Consider the following 24,276-nt stretch of genomic DNA (forward strand, 5'->3'; position numbering starts at 1 on the left):
CTTATCTTTTCCATCTATGAATATTACACATGTAATTATATTTTCTGTCATGTGCCTGTCCTTTATCCTACATGCACAATTTTAAATTTCCATCATGTTTATATCTTTGTGGAAAAAATTTCCCTTCAATTTTGTTGAGATTTATCAATGATAGAGACTTGTGGGGAAGCTTTAAAGCAGAAAGGGCAAACTTTTCAAAAGATGAATATTAGGCTGTTAGACTTGTCAGAAAGTAATCCTTTTAAACAGTGATTTCAATCATTCCATTTCCCTCAAGGGATTTAGCTCAATCTCATGAAGGCCAGCTTTAAATGCTAGGTTGTTGTTCTGCCTAAAAAGTACATTGTATTTTCCTGCTTGTATAAGGAGACTCGGTGTGAGGTTTTATTCTTAAAAGTAAACAAGCAGCCCCTGCAACAGTAAAGCCTGGTTCTTAGTGACCAAACTTAGTATTTGCTCTGCTGATTCTTACCTGAAAATAGTGTTATGTGGATATTTTATCTGGGAAGAGATATAGTTCCTTGGATTGGAAAACAATTTTTATAGTGAAGTCTGAATATAATAAGTGGGTGCAAATTGTGTTAGTGTGTGTGTGTGCAAATGTGCATGCTGACATGGGTGCACGCATGTGGGAGATCAAGTTTTTAGTTTTGTATTTAACTCAAAAATCACGTGTATTCGACTTGCATGCTCCAATGCACTTTCTCCCCTTCATGCCCCTCATCTGTCTCTGACCCAGTCAGCTCATTATCTCTTAATGTTTTCCCGTCAATTCAGTTTATCTGTCAATTCTTCAGGTAGGTTTCTTTTGCAATACTCACAATTACAAGTGCCTATTTAATATAAGTATTAATAGACTGACAATGTCATGAGGGCTAGAATATTCTCTAATTGCCCACTGCTGTATTTCCAGAGTTGCCTGGGTAGTGGGCTCTTCAGTATTTGTTGACAGGAAAGAAGGAAGGAAAGAAAGTGGCCGTCTTCATTGTTCTGATATTGGGTTGAAATCATTTGAGTGTTCATTCTACCATTCCTCTTTTAGTTGTATTGGGAAAATCTTATATACTGTTCTTCCTAAAACACTGATTTCTCATTATTTCCTACAAATGTTAAAGTACTTTGAAGTCTGAAAACATTCTAAGAAAGGAAAAAAATATATTTTTACTGTTGGAGTTTATCATATTTGGATATGTTAATATGATTTCTGTAATAGCCAAACACAAACATATGTTTTACTTAAGTTCTGAAGATGCCGTGAGTCATATCCAGAGATACACCCACCTCTTGACTTCCCATTAACATACTCTAATGTAGAAAATCACCTTTGTTATTCTGAATTTGTAATGGTGCTAACATTGTACATTTCTCTATTATTTCTTAAGTAAATAATAATAATAATATATTGAAAATATTAAGGTATTACTAGATCATTTAACAACAAAGTGTTCTAGTACCTGTTCTCACAATGCATAAACTAGTCTATTTCTCTATGTATTTTGCAAATGTTCTCTCTGTCTCTGTAGTTCACTACCTGGGTGCACAGAAAGCAGTTCCTTTGTTGTGAATGGACTACACTTTTACAACTGTCTCATTCTATTAGCTTTGAAAGTGCTTGGTTTGACAGACTCTCTGTCTTAAAAGACATTGGTTTGTGTTTTGTACAGATATTGTCACCATCTTACAATGGACAGGCCTCTTATAGAAATGGGGGGAGTGACTAGAGCAAGTAGGTTAAGAAAAACGTTTTCAGGACAGAAAAAAGTGTCTTTCATTTTCCTCTTAGTGGTGAGATGAACTGAGCTCCACGTAGGCAGGGATGTCATGGAAAGGGTGCACATTAACAAAGAAATATTAGATAAGGCTGCAAGTCCTGCTTCTTTTTATAATAGACTCTAAAATCCTATGTTTAACTATATATATTAGATACTGATTTTAATGAGAAAACCAATGAAGCATTTTATTCTCTTACTAATCAATATGAATTAGCAAAATGGTCAGATATGGGTTAGGGCTGCTTTAAAAGCCCAGCACTCAGAGGCTGAAAGGGTGCTGATACTTTCCTTTAGTGGTGATAATGCGGAAGTCTTAGAGGCTGTGTAGAAAACAATATTTTAAAACAATTAACTTTATATCAACATTGTTTTACAGCAAAACTCCGAGAGTCCTGCTTTGATCCAGGCAATATAATGAATGGCACCAGACTTGGAATGGATTATAAACTAGGGTCAACAGTCACCTATTACTGTGATGCTGGCTATGTTCTTCAAGGTTATTCAACGCTCACCTGTATCATGGGAGATGATGGCAGACCTGGATGGAACAGAGCCTTACCAAGTTGTCATGGTAAGAAGCATTTTCTTCTGCTGAGTTTTTTTATTTTGTTCTTGTTTGTTTTTTTTAATCCTCCTCCAAGGACATGTTCATTGATTTTTAGAGAGAGGGGAAGGGAGGGAGAGGGGGAGGGTGAGAAACATCCATGTGAGAGAGAAGCATTCATTGATTGCCTGATTGCCTCTCGCTCATGACCTGACTGGGGACCAAACCCACAACCCCGGCAGGCACTCTGACTGGAAATCAGATCCATGACCCTTCTGTGTATGGATGACACTCGAAAACACCAAGCCACACTGGCCAGGGCTGCTAGGTTTTATATTATTAGAAGGAATCAATACATTTTTAACATCATTTCTGTACTTTAAAAAAAAATCAACCATTTAACACATAGCCTACAAATTGGATATAGCAATGCAGAGATTGTATCAAGGATTTTTAGATTGATTTCAGTAAAGACATGGTTTTGGAAAGTGTTTATTCCCAGGTGTCTCTAAAGCAATATGCGCATGATAGTAGGAAAGCTAGTAGCTAAGAGCAGCAAGAGCACCTCTTCATTGGTGCTCAGGTCTTAGGGGATTGACTGAAATCTTAGGTGCTCAGAAAATACTGGCTGAGTAAATGAGGAACAAACACATGGCAACTGATGTTTCGACAGAAGTAGGTACATGCAATAACTTAAATATTACCAAGAATTGGTGGTAAATCTTGCTGTGAAATAGGGATAAAGGGAAATATCTATTTCTCCTAAGAAACTGGTTGTGTAAAAGTGACAACCAAATCAGAGCTGCTCAGATAGCTCCAATAGCACAGGGAAGACCTAAAAACACAGCAGGGTGGAGAAGGACCTAAAACTAGTTTCGGTGACGTAGTATCAGGTATGAAAGTAACCAGAACTGCCTCAGCTAGAGCTAGTAAAAGACCAGTCATCAGAATGAATTTGACAAAAGATCAGACAATGATCATAGCTAGGAGAAGACCTGTGATGCTAGAAAAAGTCTTAGGAAAAATACATTCAAACGGGAGAGACTTAATATTTTTGAGATGAAGGAAGTTACCAATTGGAGAGGCACCTTCTCTTGGGGAGTGGAATTTGCTAAGCAGTTAGCTGCATAAATGAACAGTTTAGGAATGGTTTTGAAGGAACAAGAGTGGACACAGAGCAGAAACCATGCAAGTCACCAATGAAGCAGGTTTGATGCTGGTGGTTCAGAATTTTATGAATGTGTATTTCTGGATAAATTCCCAGTGGATTTTCCAAATCAGGGACCAGTTCACATCTTTGTGGAACTGATGACTTGTGGCCTTTCACACACACAAAAAACATATCTGAATGTTAAACAGAAAGTCAAACACAGAGTGTTTTTAGAAATTATTTTAATGAAAAACAGACATTTTATTTTATTTTTAATCATTTTTTGTATTGTTTGAATATAGTTGTCTCTGGAAAGAGGGGGAAATGGTGGTGGGAAAAATATACATTTTAAAAGAAAGTGACAGAGAGTTCAGTTGTAGACCATGGCAATTTTTTATTTTGAGCTGTGGAATTGGGTATTATAACTGAATAAAATCATTTTATTAGAACAAAATAATATTGCATGTTCAAAAATCATATGCTCATCTACAACTACATTTATGAGGATAGAAATGCAGTGAAAACAGCAGCCAGTAAGGAGAGAGAAGCACTGACACCACAGGGGCAAGTTATCACAGACTCTCTGGGCAGGTGAATGATCCTACTGCACTGTACATGGTGGACATGGAGTGACATCATCTAGGGCAGATTTTCCAACCTCTGGGTCACCACCAGTGAGTCATAAAATCAATCCACTGGGTCATGACTGGCATTTTTATAATGGACATAAAATTTAATAACATAAATAAAAACAAATTAGAAGAGAAAAACATTATAATTCAAAGAACCCAGTAAAGATAAATGTGATTTGTGGAACTTTTTTGGTTATATACAGAGATAAATAAAATGCAATAGATATACATGTGTGTGTGTTTGCATGCAGGTTTTATGTTTTCATTAGTTTGAACTGTGAATTTACTGTGAATTTACTGTGAATTTGCTGCTTACTGTGAATTTCATTGGGAAAAAATACCCTAACAGCCCTGATCAGATAGTGAAAAGTATGGATTTTTGGTGTCTGATGCACATGGTAATTTTTTCTGCTTGTATGATATATCGATAGATTAGAAATATGTGTGAATGATTTCTGACTAAAACACAAGTCATTTAACTTCTCTAGGCTTATTGACTCATCTCTAAAATGGGGAAAATTGAAATTCTTTACTTCAAAATGTTGTTATAAAGAAATAAAGTAAAGGTAGGTATCTAGTAAAGGGTCATTTTGTTAACATTAGAACAGCTGGTTAGTTCTTGACTTGAATCGATCATTTCATTTATCGAAAGATGAGGGAAATAAAAATAGAATGAATTAGTTTGGATTTAATTATCCCAAAGAAAAAAAGAGAAAAAAAAACAATGGGTGCATGGAAGTTAATAGGACATTTAAGAAAAGAGTTATTACATTGTCTTAGAATTAAGAGCTGTACAAAAGAGAAATTTATTTATAGCCAGATAAGCATACTAAAACACTTTTCAAACTTTACTCTCAGTAATCATCAAGAAACTATGGAAAATTTCAGAATCCAGGTAAAAAATAACCAAGTATTCTGATGGAGAAAACTCAAAGTATACCAATAATTTTAGATGAAAAGAATAGGTCTACACACTGGGATAAATGATAAGTAGATGACTTCCGCTGATTTCTGTGGGGAAGACAAGAGTACCAGTGTATAGTATGTGCTCACGAAGAATGTGCTTGCCTAAAATAATCCCATTCCTTTTCAGCAGTTTCTTCTTTATTGAAAGGTCATAGCAATGCCAATATCAGCAAGGAATATGTCATATTATATACGAGTGAATTCTTATGGGATCAGTTATAGCCCAATTAAGTATATTGTTCCATGTTGGTTGAATAGTAATATATACAAACAGTGTGGAGGGAAGAAGAGACCTGGATTCAAGTCTTCTCATGTGCCTATGGCCTGAGGCAAGCTGAGCCTCAATTTCTAATAGTTAAAGAAACTGGATAATAGTTTTATTGCAGTAAGTTATTGCAAAAACTCAATTAATTAACACAACACATACAGAGGACCCAGTAAAGTTTTCAACAAGAAGCACAGCCCTGGGAAACATGCATTGCCTGTTATATTTTAGTTGAAATACTATATTTTTGTCATTTTAATATTAAACCTAATTTATTAATGTCATCATATGGCTACAGATTTACTCCCTTCCAAAAGATAGCATAGGAGTTCAGCATTTTTAAATTCCTTCAGAGATAAAAACTTTACCATAAATATAATTGGATTTCACATGACTTTTAACCATAATGTCAAGGTATTATGGAAAACAAATAAAAGTTATTCAATGCATATTTCAAGCTATTAGAAAACAGTTAAAATACTTTGATGTTAAAAATATGACCACAACTGTTAATTTCTAGTATACTGGAAGGGAAAAAGGTCCCCATGTTTTAGAGTTAGGTCTATTTAACTATAAACAATGATTTAAAAACAAGAAAAAAGCCTGGTTCAGCTCTGTAACCTTGTTCAAATTATTTATTTTGTACACCGAAGCGTGAGATAATGTTGTGTAATGTGTAAAGTTCTTGCAAGAATTGTATTAAATAACTTATTTAAAGCATTTGGTTCTGTGACTGTCACTGTCACACAGTAAGGAGAGATGACTACATGTTTTTCTTCTTTACCAGGTTAACACATGTTTATTGTTTTCCTCTGTAGTGATTGTATCAAATCCCAAACACACAGGATTGGCTGGCTTTCACATTTCTTAATTTAATACTTTAAAAGTCAAAATTAGTGTGTAAAGCATGTGCATTAGTGATGGAAAGGTACAAACAACAATGTTCATAAGGATAAATTACTTTTAATTAAGATATAATTGATGTTTTTACTAAAGTGAAATATGCATGCAGTAACTAAAAATACAATAGAGAATAGCTTACCGTTTAAAGCAATGGTCAGCCTCCCCACCCCTCTCTGTTCTCCTAAGTCTCAGCTGAGTCTTGTAATAATTTCTGTTCCTATTTGCTCTAACAGCCCTCTCTGTGACCCTGCATAACCTAGGAAGCTCTGTTTCTTGTCTCACCAACTCTAGACAGTATATACTGATTCCCTGGTAGAAGAGATAAGGAGTTACATCACATCCACAACGCCCCTCTTCAGTGTTCCAGAGAGATATAAATTTTGCTTATTCTAGCAATTGCCTTTGTCATTGTTAATTTGCTTATACCTCTATTAGGTGGTGAGTCTCAGCTGCTTTTCACGCTAAGTCTTTTGGAACTTTTGACTGACTGGTAGCCTTTGCTTTAGAGTGTATAAGTAGGAAGTTAGCTATTGGATTGTGATTCCTAAGTGCCCAAATAAGGAAATAAGGCTTTCATTTTTTATATGAAAATAAATGTGACCTTACTCTGCAAACCTTTAAAATGCAACCATACATATTTTACTTTTTCTTGTAATAGTGTCTTAGTCTCACCTAAAAGACCATAAACTCATGAAGTCCTATGCTACATATTACTTTTTAGCCCGCAGTACATGAGTTTATACAAGAAGGCTCCAAGTAAATATTTTTAACCTGCATTGAACCGTAAGAATGCACAAAGTTTGTCTACTTTAGATTATAGATTTTTATCATTGTTTAGGATTAAGTGCACATTTTAAACTTGAAGAAAATATTTATAAGAGTTTATGTTGGACAATGAGAGATTATCTTTGTCAGAAGTATACCCCAAATGATAGCATCCTATGGTAAGTTCTGCTCAGTGATAAGAAACCCTGCATATTATCTCATGAGAAAGTCACATGCATTAACTGATAGCAGAACGGGATATCTGTACCTGCAAATCACTTTGCGATAAAAAAATGTTTTTAGAAGATAATTTCTTTCTTTGTTATTTTTCATATTTTAAAAAGTATCTGTTGAAACATCATCATTATCCATGGTCTGACTCAATATTAAGTAAAGGTAATAAAACACAAATAGTGACTGATTCCATATTTTCCCCTTAATATTCATTATTTGACTTACTTCACCTGATGGCATTGCATTTGTTTGTATAAACACATCTAGGGCACCAGCCATCTCTTACCTCTCATCCTCTCTCCTAACTAGTTTCTCCCCTTCCCTGTGTCTTCGGTCTCAACACACAAAGTAGTCTTGAAAGCATAGGTCAGATCACATCACATGTATACTCAAAAGCCACCTGTGGTTTCCTAAATCGGAATAAATACTGAGAGTTTTATAATGCTCTACTTAATCTGCCTGTATGAACACCGACCTCTCTACTGGTCCCCCTCTCTACCACATGAGTGAGCTAGCTCTCCAACTTCCTTCAGGCATATACGGTCTCTTTTCTTCTTTAAGAAGAAAAACCACTCCCGTTTAACCCTCCCCCTGCTCCCTAAAGCTCCCAGCATGGAATCGTATATATCTAAAATTGAAACAATATACCCTGTGTAAATATATCCCTGATGTTTGCAAATGCCTTAGTTATTTTAGGGCCTTAGAACTTTAAAAGGTAAATCATTAAATTTGTGAGTGTTGACCATAATTCCAATCAATATTTTTAATGAGGTAAAATTGACATAACATCATATTATTTTCTTCAGGAATATGACATATTGATTTGATATTTGTATATGCTGAGAAATGATCACAACAATAAGTCTGGTTAACATCCATCTCCACACATAGTTACCAAAAAAGTGTTTTGTTTTATTTTTTGTAATGAATACTTTTAAGATCTATTCCCTATCAACTTCCAACTATGAATAGAGTATTATTACCTATAGCCATGTGCTATACATTACAGCCCTATGACTTCTTTATTTTTTTAACTGGTCCAATGCAATATTCTTGACCTTTTTCATTGTAATAGCACACAATGTGAACAATTGAGTGAGTACGCAATTAATAGTTACAATAAAAAGACTGTAGGAATAAAAGTATTTGGACTGTTAAATAATTACTAGCTTGCCAATTGTTCTAAAGAATAGTATCATTCATTCCTTTTTAAAGGCATTCAACAGTACCAGTTATCAGCTTGGTTCTATACTTACTATTAGGGATCAAATGTGAATTCAGTAAGCTCCTTTCCTGTAAAGAGTTACACTCTGATGAGATACAGACAAATAAGGTCCATTGCTAGAGATGGAAACAAACTACTATGAGCACAGCATGAAGGTGCATCTGAGCTAGTTACAAAGAGAGATCAGGGAAGTCTTCCTTATAAAAGTGATACATGGACTAAATCTTCAAATTATAAATAAGAAGGAACCAGGTGACTTTCAGGGCATGAGGGGATGGTGTCTCTCCCCTAGGGTCCATCGTATGTGAACATGCAGGAACATGAGTAAACAGGGAACTGTGGATAGAAATTAAAGCAGCTCAACAGGGCAAGAGCATAGTGAGGAAGAACGATGAGGAGTAATAGCTTACCTACCTGTGCTGAGCACAATGTGTAACTGTGTGCCCCTATTATTTTATACCTCAGCACAACTCCTTCGCTTAGGGGGTACTAGCACTCTCATTTTACAGATGAGGAGACCGAGACACACAGAGAGGTTCAGTCACTTGCTCGAAGTCACACTTGTCCAACAGCCTTGTTTTGGAGTCCGTACTCTTAATCACTATCCTATAAGTAGGCTGGTTAATTCTTCAAATGACCTTGTATTGATCTTTTTATATCTCTAGAGCCTAAGAGTCCCTGGCATACTTTAGTTGGTTAGATGTTTCCTGAATGGACTTGTGGCACCAAAAGTAAGTGGTGAGTTTTAGGGTTCTCCACTTATTTCTGAAATCTCCCTCCAGGCTAAGTGTGAGAATTAGGAAGGTAAATTCCTACCAATAACTGATAAAAGCATCTATCTGATGTGCATTTTTCCATTCCATTTTATATCAACTTTGCGCGGAGTACAAATGACAATAGATGCAGTCAGTGTCAACTCAGTTTTTGAAAATCTGCAACTTATTTTAATACCTTTGTTTCACTCATGCTAACACCAGTTCTGGACTCTGGGGGAGATGGGGTGTGAAAACGAAAGAATTAAGTACCTCAATCACTGATAACCTTTAAGTCTGTCCAAAGTGCATTAACATGAATATGTTACTATTAGACATCCAGTAGTCAGCTGACATCATTCTTTCTCACCTGCCAATTAAATATATAAAGAATAATAAAAGCTGTTTTTTTTAAAAAAAGAGCCCTCTTACGCTAACAACTGAAGAAAAAAATTGAAACAACTAAAGACATGAAAAATAAAATGGCCATTTTATAATTACAGCTTTCTAACCTTAAAGTTGTCTCCCATTAACAGCCACATATGGCCTACTTTTAATTAAATCATATTGTTAGACTATATGAAGAAATAAATAACTGAACTTTTATTCCAGATCTTCTGCTTAAATGGCGTTTACCTTGGGCTAATTTCTTATTTTAACTGTCCTTGAAGTGTCCTGACTTTGGAGACGTGAAACAAGTCTGTAGTCCCGTTTCGTTACAAGTGTATGTTCAGGTCATCTAGTCTAACATGCTGAACCATTAGAATTGTATTTCATCTAAAAACATGACATAATTAAAACATGGAGATGAAAGACTCATAAAACAAATACCTAGTTGTACAGTATTTCTCAGTACTCTCAAATAACCTGCCTTTCCTCGGCTACACATAGGAATTTTATTCAGAGACCATATACAGATCATGGCCAGAACAATGTTCTATAAAGAAGTGTAATGTATTTTTGTATTGAGACAAGTTAAGATAGTATTGGGATAAGACTGAAGCATGGTTCATTTTCATGCAGTGGGAGGAAAGTAGTATTTAAAAAGAAGTGGAGAAAAAAGCTGATGTTATTAAGTACCTGCTATTTTCTAGGCCCTTTTACGTAATTTTCACTCCCGTTGGCCTCCTGCCTGCTACTCTAGAGAATCATTAGCATTGTTATCAATAAATCCTCTGCTGTTGTGGGTTCTGGAGCACACTATGTAGAATCACCCACGTAAAAAGAAATTTGATTGCAAATCAATGGCTATCATTCATGGAATATTTTCTTGTGACCACTGACTTAGAGCTCATATTTAAAGCATTTTTTTATGTCCCCTGCCTTTGACATCTTAATCGGACTCCTTATCTCTGGAAGGGTAGTCACATGGCCCCTCAATGTACTAAGATGTCCCCGTGCTCTGCTACGATGCAGTCTATTTTTAAGTCAGCCTTCAAACATACCTTCCTAATGTGTTGCCAGGTATTGCAGAAAAAAGAAAAGAATGTGTTTATACAGAAAACTGAATCAACCCAGTGATTCTTTTCTTATAGATGAAGAAAATAATGTATATAACAGTAATTATTAAAAGTTATGGTGTGATTCATAATGTATCACAGAATGGCTTTCAGGTAATAAGAAAAGACATCTAAGGATGGACCAATCTCTAGTTTCACTAGGGAAACAGAAATCCTACTAACAAAGTTAATTCTATAAGACCTTGAAGAGAAAGTAAGCAGTTTTATTATTGAATAAGCATATCTAGAATACAGTGCACGTTGCAGGGAGTTTATTAAATACACCACAAAGACCAGACAGAATCTCATGCAAATTTCTACAGTAAAAGAAGATCAAATAACACTGTGTACCTTGATGTACCTTGTTTCACGTATACCTTGTTGTGGATCCTGAGTTCATCTCTGAAGTGTATGTTTATATTGCCAAAGGTCAGTAGGTCAGCACTGTTACACTGTAAAATGTAAAGGTTGGTCCATTTATTTTTCAAGGAGACAAAGTAAAGGAAGACAGGGGGAGACTGCCGCTTCCCTCCTCTTTATTAAACATAGGAAAAATTCATTTTACACTTAAACTTCAACCAGTGAGCCATTCACTGCAAGATTCCTAGTGGATATACATGCACAAAAGAAGACAATATAGAGTTCTCTGTGCAACTGGGAATTTGGTTCCGAGTCCCAAAACAGAAACCCAGTGAGTTACGTTGAAACACATGGATGGGTTAGTGAGTAAATCTAAACCATAGTTAGCCTATGGTTCTAAATAGCCTCAAGCTTAATCCAGGCCTATAGCTGCATATTTCTCCCCAAGTTCAAACCTTTCTGATTCAAGGAAAAATCAATCTGTCCTGTTAGGAAAAGAGGCAAGAGAGCAGGAAAGAAAGAATCCTCCCACAAAACTAATATTTTTCAGATCTCCGGAGGCCAAAGCACAATCTCTGAGCCATTTCCCTTAAGGAAAAGAGTAGATGAATCTAATAGAACGGGGGTTCCTTTCCTGTGTGTGTGTGCCCTCTGATGAACCTGATGGACCTTAGAACCATCTTTTTAAGTGAATAAAATAAAGCACTTAAGCTTGAAAAATAAACCAATTACAAAGTACTTAAAAATCTATAATTGAAACACTTTTGATGTAATAATATGTAACTTCTTAATTAATGCCTTAATTAAAAGGTATAGCAGCAGGTCTAATAACTACTGTGATTTTTAGTACTGATGAGCATAAACAATGTGTTGAGGCATCGGCATCAGTTATAATGTAACAGTAAAACATCTGATTTCCGATGGTGACAAAGTCCCACTTTCTTTTAATACTACTGTGCTTTGTTGCCTACATTTAAATTTAAAGGAAATGCTAAAATCCAGTTAGAAAACAAAATTCAGTTTGGGTCTAGTGAAAATATAGACATTTTTCCCCATCTGAAATTCATGAAACAGTGACAAGAACCCCTGAATTATATGGGAAAAGAGAAGATGGGGCAGTGTCTCCTCCTTTTCACTAATAGTGTTAGCTTCTATTTCCCCCTGGACTTGTGAAGAAAGGAGTCTGAAAAAATGCAGAGGACCACACCCAGACTGACCAGTAACAGCTGGCCCAGTGACCGCACCCCTTGAGAAGACAGCTGAATGGCAGTCGTAGGTTCCTCTTGTTTTGGGATGGAGTACGGTGCTTTTCACAGTTGGGAAAAACGAGGAGAGGAAAAGAAAAACCTTAGCTCCTTATAAACAATGCCCTGGGTGGGTGGGGGTGGGGCGGGGTCATTAAAGGCATCCCTAACTCTCTCAAGAGAAGAGTTTGGCAGAAACACCAGGGAAGTTCCCCCTGCCCTCTCACTTCCCTTTGTACTCCTTCCTGAGATTTATGATGTTTGTTCACCATCCTAAGACCTTTATGAAAGCTTCATTATATCACCTCCAGATGATTCTGGAGTAAGTCAGGAGAAATCTTGATTCATTTTACTAAAGCGCACCTCATATGTCCGATCTAACAGACACTTCCGGTTCTGATTTGATTTTCCTCTCTTGCAAGGCTACTCAGTCAATAAATAGTGAAGCTGGAAATTAAACCAAGTCCTTTCTGATTCCAAATCTTTGGGCTTAGATGGCATTCTATTATGCTACCCTAAACAAAGGGTCTGAATAACCCATGAATTTTGTATTTCATGCATTTAGTCAATAGAAAGATATTAATAAAATTTATATTTTATTTTCCATATATATGTGAATATACACACACACAGTATATATATGTCTTATTATGTAAACAGACATTATGCTAGGTTCCAGGGGTATAAATGGTATGTTAAAAAGACATGGAAACTAATTTAATAGATCTTGGTGTCTAGGGACAGAGACAGGCTTTAATCAAAGACTCACACAAGTAAATAGATAAGTACAAGTTGTAATCAATGTCCCAAAAGTAACTGCTGAAGTGCTGTATTATGAGGGCTTCTGAATAGTCTGGCACACAGAAGACTTTCCTGAGAATACAACATTTGGGGGGAGACCAAGTAGGAGTTAAAAAACTGTTTCAGAGGGCTCTTCCCATCTAAACATATTTAATACTAATATATTAACTGTTTTAAGTATTTTTATCAAAACTAAAAGATTGTCATCACTAAAAATCTATGATGTGGAGAGAAATAAGGATAAACCAAGTGATGAAAAGGGATTTGAGTGTTTAAAAAGTGCTAATAATTCAATCAAAATCATTTTAAGAATCTGTCTTCCCTTACACAGTTTCCATAAAATCATAAGTTAGAGACAGCTATGGACTTGGGGTGCAGTGAATGGAGTGTGTATGCTAATGAGCACAAGAATTCTTTTGGGGGTGACAAATTCTGAAATGAAATAGTGGCATTGGTTACACAACTTTTTGAATCTGCTTTTCAAAAATGACGTTCAATTGTATACTTTAAAAGGATGGATTTTGTGGTAAATTTCATGAATTTCAAAGGATTATAACCCAGTCTTGAAAGTGAGGCTAAAATGAGTGATATGACTACCAGACGCGAACTACCAACATCCACATCTACTGTTGTTAGTAGAGTTTGTATATGGTAACATGAAAGACCTATCTGAGGAATACGGCTATGCCAAAGCCTCTGTGGTAGACTGACGCTTTTTGTTCTAAAAACACACCTCTGAGAGAGAACATGGCTCATCGACTGGAGGAGGAAGGGAATGCCTTCCTACCAGTAAAAGCTAATGAATGAGTCCCAGCAATCAGTGAGGTGACAGATCTAGAAGCTCATATCCTACTAAGCTGACTCAGGGAGTCATTAAAATTGTTTACAAACCACTGATTACAACACTGAGATGGATTTTTTTGTGTGTGAAACAAGAGTATGGAATTATAACACAAAATTAATTCATAAGTAATAAAGGCTGATTTTTGCGTTTTTCATTTAGGTGAACAGATGAAGCAATAGAAAATTCATATCACGTAAATAAATGCAAATGTATCAAAGTAATGCAGAGGAAAATGAGGAACAAGATAAATAAGTTACTTAGAGTAATAGTTTATAATTAAAGTAGTATTTATCACCATTTTCATAATATAGCCATATTGGAAGTTTAAGATCTAAGGCAGATAAACAAAATGAAGCATGCATGCTTACATAGGAGACATGAAGAGTGGAATGAAATAAATAGGTGAATTTTTAGTTATTTCTACTAAGATCAAGGTTTTGAACAGAGGGGAAAAAAAAGTGGTAGTCCTTTTAATCTTGAAGTCAATACTGGGAATAGTGGCTGTCTAGCTGTCCGTATTACAAATTCACATCACGGAGTGTAAGGTTATGGAAGTCCTTCTTTAGAAAAAAAGAAAAGACTCTGTGGCTGATAAAGCTTTCAGCGCATTCTACATCAGGATGTATGATTTGTGACCTTCGATCAGGCTATAGCAGGGCATGAGTATTTTACTAGACCTGGACCAGCACTTCCGTAAAGTACAGCAGTTCTTTCAAACTGCAGGAGTCACAGGTCACACCTAGTAAATTATTGATTTAATATAGCTATGGCTCTTTTGTGACCTGTAAGAATTCATCACTTTGAAAAGTACCGATCTTGCTTTCTGAGAAAAAATATGCATTATATAAAAATTTTCATTATAAAATGTATTTGGTAATAAATTATAAATAACATAAGTGAAAAGACACATCTGAAATTGCAAGTAGCTTAAGGCAATGTTGCATATATTAAAAGTCTCTATGATATATGGACATTTAAGTAGTACTTCTTCCCTATAAATGGTTTGGGATTCTTCTGTTTCACTCAGCAGTAAGCCTTCCCCTCCCCCTCCTTCTCCTTCCCCTTCTCCTCTGCATCTTCATTATCATCATCCTCATCTTCCTCCTCCATCCCACACATATGATCAAGCCATAGGTGGGAAGTATTTACATTAGGGGACTAGAGGCCTTTAAAACCCCGTTGCAGTTTCATCCTCTGATTTCCCTGGAGATACCACATCTGTCTATTCCATCACTGTTTCCTAGTTCAGGAGCAAAGCAAGCATATACAATATAGTTAGAGCACAGGCACTTTTCACTTACACAAATCAAACCATAAAATTCAGCCAAAAGAAGGTCTTAAAACACAGACAGAAAAGGAGAGAAGAGAAAGCATAATACATCATTAAACTGTGGGGCTGATTTTGCTTACTCAATGAGGGACTACTCCAGAGTGAATAAACGTTAGCATGCATTTGCTACTGTGGAGTGGTAGGCATGAGTTTGCTGGTTGGTATTTCTTCAGTGGAGCTCAATATCCATGTGGCTCTCATGCTGTAAAAATCTTATCATTGAATATATTTCTAATGTTTAAAGATACATAATCTTTCATGTAATATCACTTCTAAATGTAAAGCAACAGTGATTCCTGGAAATTAAAGAAGCATTGATTATTTTAATCAGAGAAAGAAAAATAGGTTTATATGGATTTATTAAGAGATGGTTTGCTCAATTATTTCTTGGATTTAAGTGCATTTCTAGGGTAATGTCAACCAAATGAAGCGCTGTGTTATGTGCTGACTGTGGAACACTATTTTATAGTAGCCTGGTCTTGTGAGAGCAGTTCATTTAATCATCCGACAGACGCTGACAAGTGTATCAAAACTGTTCTGGGAAGACAGGAGTTGATAAGACTCGTGTGCTGTAAACGTAACTAGCAGCGGTAAGAGCTTGTGCAGGTGCGGGGAGCTGGCTGTGTATTGGGAGAGTTCTTGCAGAAACCGCTGGGACCCTGGGTCATGGCAGTGACAGTGGCAGGCAGGAGGGGCTGGTAAGCTACAGCTGGGTGCAGACAACGAATGAGGTGCTGGACCCCCAAGTCAGGGAGACAGCAACAAGAGTACTGGCATTTTACAACAGGTGAATTTTGACATTTTAAATCTTTAAAATACTCTGGCTGTGTGTGTAAACATAAAACACAGTTCTGTCGTGCTGCAAAATCATAATTAATTGCAGTCAATAAAAAATGTTGGAGTAATTGCCAGTGTGATAGCCCATTTTAGAATCATTAGTCTGGCATTTTCCAAGTGTGCTCTGGGGGAATGTTGGTCCCGTGAGATGTTATAGTGAAACAGACTCCATGATCAAATAAGTTTATGAGAAATCACATGATGTCCCAAACCTTGTAAACAAGTCAATGAACTCCGGTAGTGAAGAATCTCATTTTTTAATCTATGTATCAGTATTTCCCACACTCAGCCATAGAACCATTTCTTCTCATGATCCATGTGTTCTATGAAACTGCTACTAAAATGCAGGTTTAAGGTAGTCATCGTGTCACATAAGTTATAATCAGGACTAGGTGAGTTCTTACATTTAATGAATTCCAATAACAAAGGCTATTTAGACAAAAGGTCTGAATGTGTGAGCCAGGTGGGAGAAAATAAGCGTGGAATTAAAATCCTGGTTTGCTGTATCTTCTACTGATTGTTAACAGAGCCAGAAAGAGAAAGGATGTCCTTTTTTCTGCTAGCCAATGAGGTGAAATTAAAACAGGGAGAGAGAATATTAGAAAAATTAATGAAGTTAGCCTGGCTTAGTCATTAGTCCATTTAGATTTGTGTAAATATAAAACTGATTAAAATAAAACTAAATCTCACACCAGTTAATTTCCCCTATTTATATTTACATAACTGCATAGAATGTTTCAGTCACTACAGTAGTCAGCATAATTGAGTGTAAGTTAAGCCATGCTGTAATTTCTGACCATATGAAATATAAAATCATTGCTACCTGTACAAATAACAGACTCTAACATAATAGTAGTCACCATAAGGAATGTGAGTATAGGCAACCTCATATATATTCATCAGTGGTTTAAATAAAAACTTTTTTGTATTTATAAATATATTTACAACAAAAGCTGCCCTGAATGTCCATTATGCAAAATAAAGTATACAAACCAAATTGAGCTGTCAGCTGTACATTAATGGGGAATGGCAGAATATTCGTAAGGCAAACAGCGTAACTTCACTTAGAAGCCCTCATTTCTATTCATACTTGCAAAATTTAAAAAATAAAAGTTTGTCACATACATTTGAAATATTGTAATTTGGGAGCACCTTAAAATCAGAAAGTTAACATAAAATATACTACTTATTCTTGCATGATACTCTCATCGGTAGTAGTATCATTTGAATCAAGTTGTCAGTGCTGAAACAAGAATACACCTGACTAGTGTCAAACAATAATGAGTGACGAGAGTCATGCATCTATGGTTATTATCATGATCGTCAACTTGTTTTTCTGGGAATTCCCATTTTAGTATCTGAACGTCGATTTATTACCATATTATAGAACATTGAAAGAGAAAAATGGCAGAGCATTTATTAGCCACCATCTCAGTGCAACATGCTGTTATGTTTGTGTGTGTGTGTGTGCACGTGTGCGTGAGTGTTTACCATATTTTCCGGACTATATGACACACCGGACCATAAGATGCACCAAGGTTTTAGAGGAGGAAAATAGGAAAAAAATTTTTGAAGCAAAATATGTGGTCCTGCTCCTGCCTCTTGTGACCCTGCTCCACTATTGCCCCCCCAACAGTGAACCAGGTAAGCTACATTCAGATCATAAGATGCACTCCCAACCCCCCCCCCAACTTTTTGTGTCTTATAGTCTGAAAAATATGGTACATATACTAATATATTGCTATATTTTAAACTTTGCCCAGGAATCAATCAAAAGTTTTCACTTTTTGAAACTTTCATGACACCTCTGAAGCCACATAACACACTCCATTCAGTTCTCTTAAAAGGAAATCAGGCATTAACTCCAACACGTTTTCAACATATACCCAAATATGTCTCTTTCAGCCCTCTTCTCAGGTACAGAGGAGTGTCACTAATGCTTTCTATGGCTAGTCACTCCACTTTTGTTGTTAGTCTTATTTTTCTAGGCCTCCAGGCCAGGGCTCCTGACATTCCCTTTGTAAGAACCGCGCCACCCTCCCTATTACACAACACAACACAACACAACACAACACAACACACCAAAAACTCATTCAGCTGTGCATCTCCCTCTCACTATTTCTACATTCTCCTCCTGTTTATGGTCAAGATTCTGATTACTTTTGTATTTCTTTACCCACCACTTACTCTTCATCCAACTACAGTTCAGCTGTCACTTCTCTATTTCAAGGGTTAAACTTTTTCTGTAAAGGGCCAAATAGCATTTTGGGCTTTGCTGGCCACATATCTCTGTCACATACTCTTAGCTTTTGTTTTGTTTGTAACTCTTTAAAAATGTAAAAAGTTTTCTTGGCATGGGCTGGTTGTGATTGGCTGGCTGTAACTGGTAGAAAGCTTCTCTGATAGAAACGACTGTATTAATAACACCCAAAACTTCCTTTTTGTGTGCTTGAAGGGAATCCTGCACAAGTTCAAAGCTAGTTAAGAGATAGATGGAAGGAATTCAACCACCAGTTTTAATATTAATGGAAGCTGAGAAGCAGTTACATTGGGCTTCCTACACACTTACAGGTGTCCTGCAACAACCACGGCCACCCCCTCAACAGACTCACCCCGAAATACCCACCCTGTAGAGGAGGAAACCAGCCATTGTGCTCTACAGGCAGGGTTGCTCCTGGCTGTCAGTCAAGTTCCTGCCCTGAGCCCACAAATCAGGAAGCTCATTAGACCTCCACAGGGGGAGGGGTGGGGCCAGCAGGCAGGTGTGCTAGGCAAGATCCCTTCCCAGGGAAGCCATGGGCATAGAGAAAAAGCTCCTTGATCCCTGATACTCCAGATGGACAAATCCACTCAGACTCATTTTTCATGTATTACCATTTTGCAAATCTTAACTGTTTTGAACTCTTTCTTTTAACTGAAACTGTCTTCTTCTTGGGCTCCCAAGAAACTAATTTCTCTGTATTCACCCTCTATCTGATCTGAGCATCCCTCAGACCTCCTTTTTGGCCATCTTTCCTATTCTATTACTATGTACTTTTCTGAGTGATATTATTCACTTAAAGAATATCGACTATCTTCTTTATTGTTCTTTGGATACCTATTTTCATATTAAGAAAATATTCATAATATGATTTTTAATTTTTTCTAAAAATAATGTTTCATCACTTTATTTTATTTTCTAGCTCCATGTGGAAGTCGTTCAACAGGTTCAGAAGGCACTGTGCTATCACCAAATTACCCCAAAAATTATAGTGTGGGGCACAATTGTGTTTATTCCATAGCAGTTCCCAAGGAATTTGGTAAGTAAGATTCATCTTATCACGTAGTGTTTCATTACAGATGTCTTTACTTCTCACTACCTGCTATTCAAAAATGTTAGTTTTTTATGAACATATTCATAAAGTACTTTACTCTGCAATCCTTTTAGATAGCTTTATAACAATAATAAAAAAATTAGGTCATTTTATTCCATCTAAATTTACAGTCAAATACACAGGTGAACAACAATATAAAAATGAAAACAGGATTGTTTTTAATTTTTAAAAATAAGTACATCCAGTAACCTTGCAAGTGCCTTCATATTTGAATTACATAAAATGGGAAATCATTGGAGCATAAAGCAGTTTGCTCTGGAAAATATGCATAAAGTCAAATGCAGAAGTATTATGATAATGACAAAAGTATGTAAAAAAAAATCATGTGAGTCTTATATTTATGAACACATTTCCAGAGAGAAGAAATTTTGTTTTTAAGACCTAGTTCCTGGGGCAGCCATGAGTATTAAAAGACAGCACAGGCCATTTCGGCTCATCTTGTCAACCTGACAGTCTCGTCTGCACTGACACTGAGAAGATAATGTGTCCTTTGCTGCCTTTACATCTCCCTGATTACAAGTCTCAGAAATCACCGACCTGCTTCTAAAGGTTTTGGATCTGAGATCCAGCTAGATCTAACCCGTTAAGCTCTGCTTATAGATTGATAGGCAAAGGCAATTTATTGAGCAGTAAAGTATGGGAGAGAGGCTGAAAGTTCAGATTTCTAGAATTTAGATTTACAGCATTGTATTCCGTGGTATAGGATTTGCTATAGCTTTAGTGGATGTGTGGGTCTGGGTGACTAAGCATTATAGCAGAAGAACAAGGATTTTATCATATCAAGGTTTTTGGATCACGTCTTGACTTAAGGTTTCTGCTGATATATAAAATAAGCTGATGCTTCCAGTCCAATTTTTTATAACCAGATACTACCTATATATCCTCCTTTTCTCTCTTCCGAAATAAGTCCAAGATTCTCAACTGATGTGAGAGAATATTGTCATCAGAAATGATGGACTGAACTTTTCATTTTAACCTTGAAATAGAGTGCCGATGCCAGGATTAGCAAGGTGTCTGTTTCTGTACTCTACAAAATATTTGTTCTTCCTAGCTTTGTGATTGTTCGAATTAGAGTTGACCTCTTTGTGAAGAGAAGAATAGTTTAGAAAGAAAAACATCTTCTACTCAACTGTGTTTTTGTTGCTGTTGCTACATTTTGAGCCCAAGAGAGTTCTTTCTTTGCTGGAAAGGTCATATAGTCTTCAGCTGCCAAAAATGTTACATGGCTGCTGACAGAATCCCAACAACAATGGTCCAGAAGACTCATGGCCATCCGAGTCCTCTTGAGAAGCCATTGATTTGTTTTATTGCACACTGTTCTTGGGATGCCATGTGGCCACAAGAATGAGAAAGTGGAAAAATAGCTCTTTCTCTAGCGGGTAGACATGCTGATCACCTGGAGATATTTTACAGTATGTTCAAAAAGAGAAGGAAAAATAGTGATTAAAATAAAAGTCTATTAACAGATTCAGAAAGAATGGAATCTTTATTTTAACAGGGTAATATAAGGTAAATTTAATTTTTCTAATGTAAAAATAATACAACCAATAACCAGGAGTTTTTAACACTATTTTTTTGAAAAATAAATCTAGGATTATTTGTCAATAAAATCAAGTATACTTTGATCTATTAATAAGGAAATTTATTTTTATAGATGTTACATCATTGTTAATTTCAAAATACATATAAAGTCAAAGAGACTTGGATTCTCATTTCAGCCTATCACCTCTTAGCAAACTACATTTAGACAATTCTATAATCTCTTTGAGACTTAGTTTATTTGCAAAATGAGGATCATTTTGTCTACAGAGCAGCATTGTTGTGAGGAATAAGTGCGATTGTGTGTATAAAGTATGTTGCACAAGTTCATGTTCAAAACCATTAGGTTTAAGAGTGTAGCTTTCGAGTCAGATTTCTGGGTTCAGAGCCCAACCCAATTTGCTCTTTTTCATTGGACAAATCACATCATCTGCCTGAGCCTTATTTTTTTCATCTATGAACGAGAAATGATAAATGTCTACTTCATAGGGTTATTTTATAATTAAATAATATATATGTAAGTGACAAATAACATGTAGTAAGTCATATAAACACATCTGGGCACATACACACATACCTTCCTTCATGTTCACATTCATAGTCCCTCCCTGCAAAAAAAAACCCCAGATAAAATAAAAGACCCGGATTACTAGATTGGACAAGGCCCTTAAGAGTAACATGACTAAAAATAAAACATTTATATAATGTCATTAAAGTACAAAACAATTATTTTGTATTTTACATCTCCAGTAGATATCCAATTACCTTGTGATTCCTTAAACTTTGGAAGAATAGCAGAATTAAATAAATATGGATTAATCATTGACTTTGTCCTATCTTTACCTCTACCTACTTGCTGGGAGTTGATCAAACAATGATCACTAGGTGTCTACAGATAAAATTCCTATTTTGCTTCGGCTACCTCTCATACTCTGCTTAATTTCCTGCTGTTGCCATATTGGGCTTTACTTTATTATTATTTTTTAGTATCATTTGATAACATAACACTTACTATTATTTTCTCTTTTTCTCTCATTTGTCCCACATCATAATCATGCTTTCTTTATGTTTTATATACTGACTATCTATACACTCCTAGAATTTTACTTTGTAAGTCATTTAGCATAATATCTGTCAAATACACTCACTTCAGTCATTGGGATTTCATTTTTTACATCAATGAAGGTTCAAAAGTGATATAAGGAGAAAAATCACATATAGCCATTACCCGTGAAATATCTTAAATCTCCCATAGAAAATTGTCTACATGATTTTGCACAGGCTCTATATTGTCTTTGAGTAATTCTAACAGGACATTTTTTCCCTCCAATACCAAACCAGGTAACAGTTTCTTAATATAGCATCAGACAAGCTAGTTTGGTTTCTTATACAGGTCACATGGAACCAAATTATTTCCATTTATTTTTGCCTGATGTAGAATTGAATTCATGTAAGTTAAATGTGCACATATTTGATTCTATTTTACTGGTTGATTGAGTACTATTTGCTCTGTCATTCAATTTCTATGCTTTGATTTTTCTCAATAAGAGAATTGTCAATTATAATACTTTTGAGCATCATTGGGTTCCATTTGAAGTTATTCAGATTCCTCAGAGAATTTCAATATATAAATCACCTTGAGGTTAGCCAAGATGATAATCTATGGTAACTTAATTTTGTGTTTAATCTCCCAGATAATTTTAAATCCTGAAAGATCCACCCCGAATGCATATTTGTTAAGCCACAAAGCTTACTCTTTCCCAAGATTAGCTGCCAGGTGGAATCTTGGAAGTGTGCATGAAAACTTTTACACAGATTGCTCAGTTAACCTGTATATACATATATATGTATATGTTGTGTTATTGGTGTGGGCTCTTGGTTGTATAGATTTTGAATTTAGGAAAACCTCAATACTGAAAAGTTATTGTCACTCTAGTCTACTCTGTGTAATGGATTACTCTGTACAATGGGCACATAGAGCTTTTAAAACCTTTCGTGTATTGCTGTGGGAAAGGCTTTTTAAAAAATAGCTGTCTTCCTATTGGACTTCTCTTCTACTTCTACATATTTTATATTGGTTTCTTAGTCATAGCCATTATCTTTTCTACTTCTCATTGCTGTTTTTTTCCTCCAGCCAGTCTAGAAACTTTCCCTATGGCATTAATAAAGAGTTTTAGTTTGCTTTTTTTATTTCAGGCATTACCATAATATTATATTAAACTACTGGTAGTGATTAGATAATTATCTAAATTATATTCATTAAATTTAATATTTTCTTTTTATCTTATAGACTTAAGTGACTACATGGTGATTGTTAAATGCAATTTATTTTTGCAATATCATATCTTTCACATTACTACATAAACTGTTCTCTGTGAAAAGTAGTCTGTAAAAATTTAGGTTTCCTTATCAAGAACACACAGTGGACAAAAGAAAGTCTCTTTAATAAATGATGTTGGGAAAACTGGACATCCACATGTAGAAGAACTAAATTAGACCACCATCTTACACTTTATACAACAATTAACTCAAAATGGATGAATGACGTGAATTTAAGATCCGAAATCATGAAATACATAGAGGAATGCATAGATGCTGTGCTCCTGTGTGTCAGTCTTAGGGGTGGTTTTGCAGATTTGACTCCAACAGCAAAGGTAGCAAACACAAAACTAACACACGGAACTATGTCAAATGAAAAAGCTTCTTTACAACAAAGGAAACCATCCACAAAATGAAAAGGCAACCTACTGAATAGGAAAGATACTTGTGAATCATGTATCTGATATGGTATAAATATCCAAAATATATTTAAAAACTCATACAACTCAACAACAAAACAAAATTTGATTAAAAATGGGTAGATGACTTGAATAGAGTTTTTTTCCAAAGAAAACATACGGATGGATAACAAGCACATGAAAAGATGTTTACCATCACTGATTAGAGAAACACAAATCAAAACTTCAATGAGATATCATCTCGTACCTGTTAGAAAGGCTATTACTAAAAAGACAAGAAATAACAAGTATGGAAAAGGATGTGGAGAAAAGAGAATCCTGGTACGCCATCGTTGGGTTTGTAAATTCATTCAGCCATTATAGAATACAGTATAAAGGTTCCTCAAAAAATTAAGATAAAACTAGCATATAATCAAGCTATTTTTCTTCTAGTCATTTATCCAAAGAATACAAAAACACTTATTTGGACAGATATAAGCACCCCCATGTTCATAGCTGCATT

General features: G+C 35.6%; 1 protein-coding gene across 2 annotated transcripts in view; it reads left to right on the forward strand.

Annotated features, from left to right (window-relative positions):
• CSMD3 (CUB and Sushi multiple domains 3) overlaps positions 1–24,276 on the forward strand; it is an 885,055-nt gene that overhangs the window by 650,816 nt on the left and 209,963 nt on the right. For both annotated transcript variants that reach the window (XM_024572155.3, XM_045181698.2), the window contains 2 exons: positions 2,149–2,343; positions 19,306–19,422. In XM_024572155.3, coding sequence (XP_024427923.2) covers positions 2,149–2,343; positions 19,306–19,422 — 312 coding nt within the window. The remainder of the gene's footprint in view (positions 1–2,148; positions 2,344–19,305; positions 19,423–24,276) is intronic.

The sequence above is a fragment of the Desmodus rotundus genome, chromosome 8 (genome assembly GCF_022682495.2).
Source record: "Desmodus rotundus isolate HL8 chromosome 8, HLdesRot8A.1, whole genome shotgun sequence".
Lineage (NCBI taxonomy): Eukaryota > Metazoa > Chordata > Mammalia > Chiroptera > Phyllostomidae > Desmodus > Desmodus rotundus.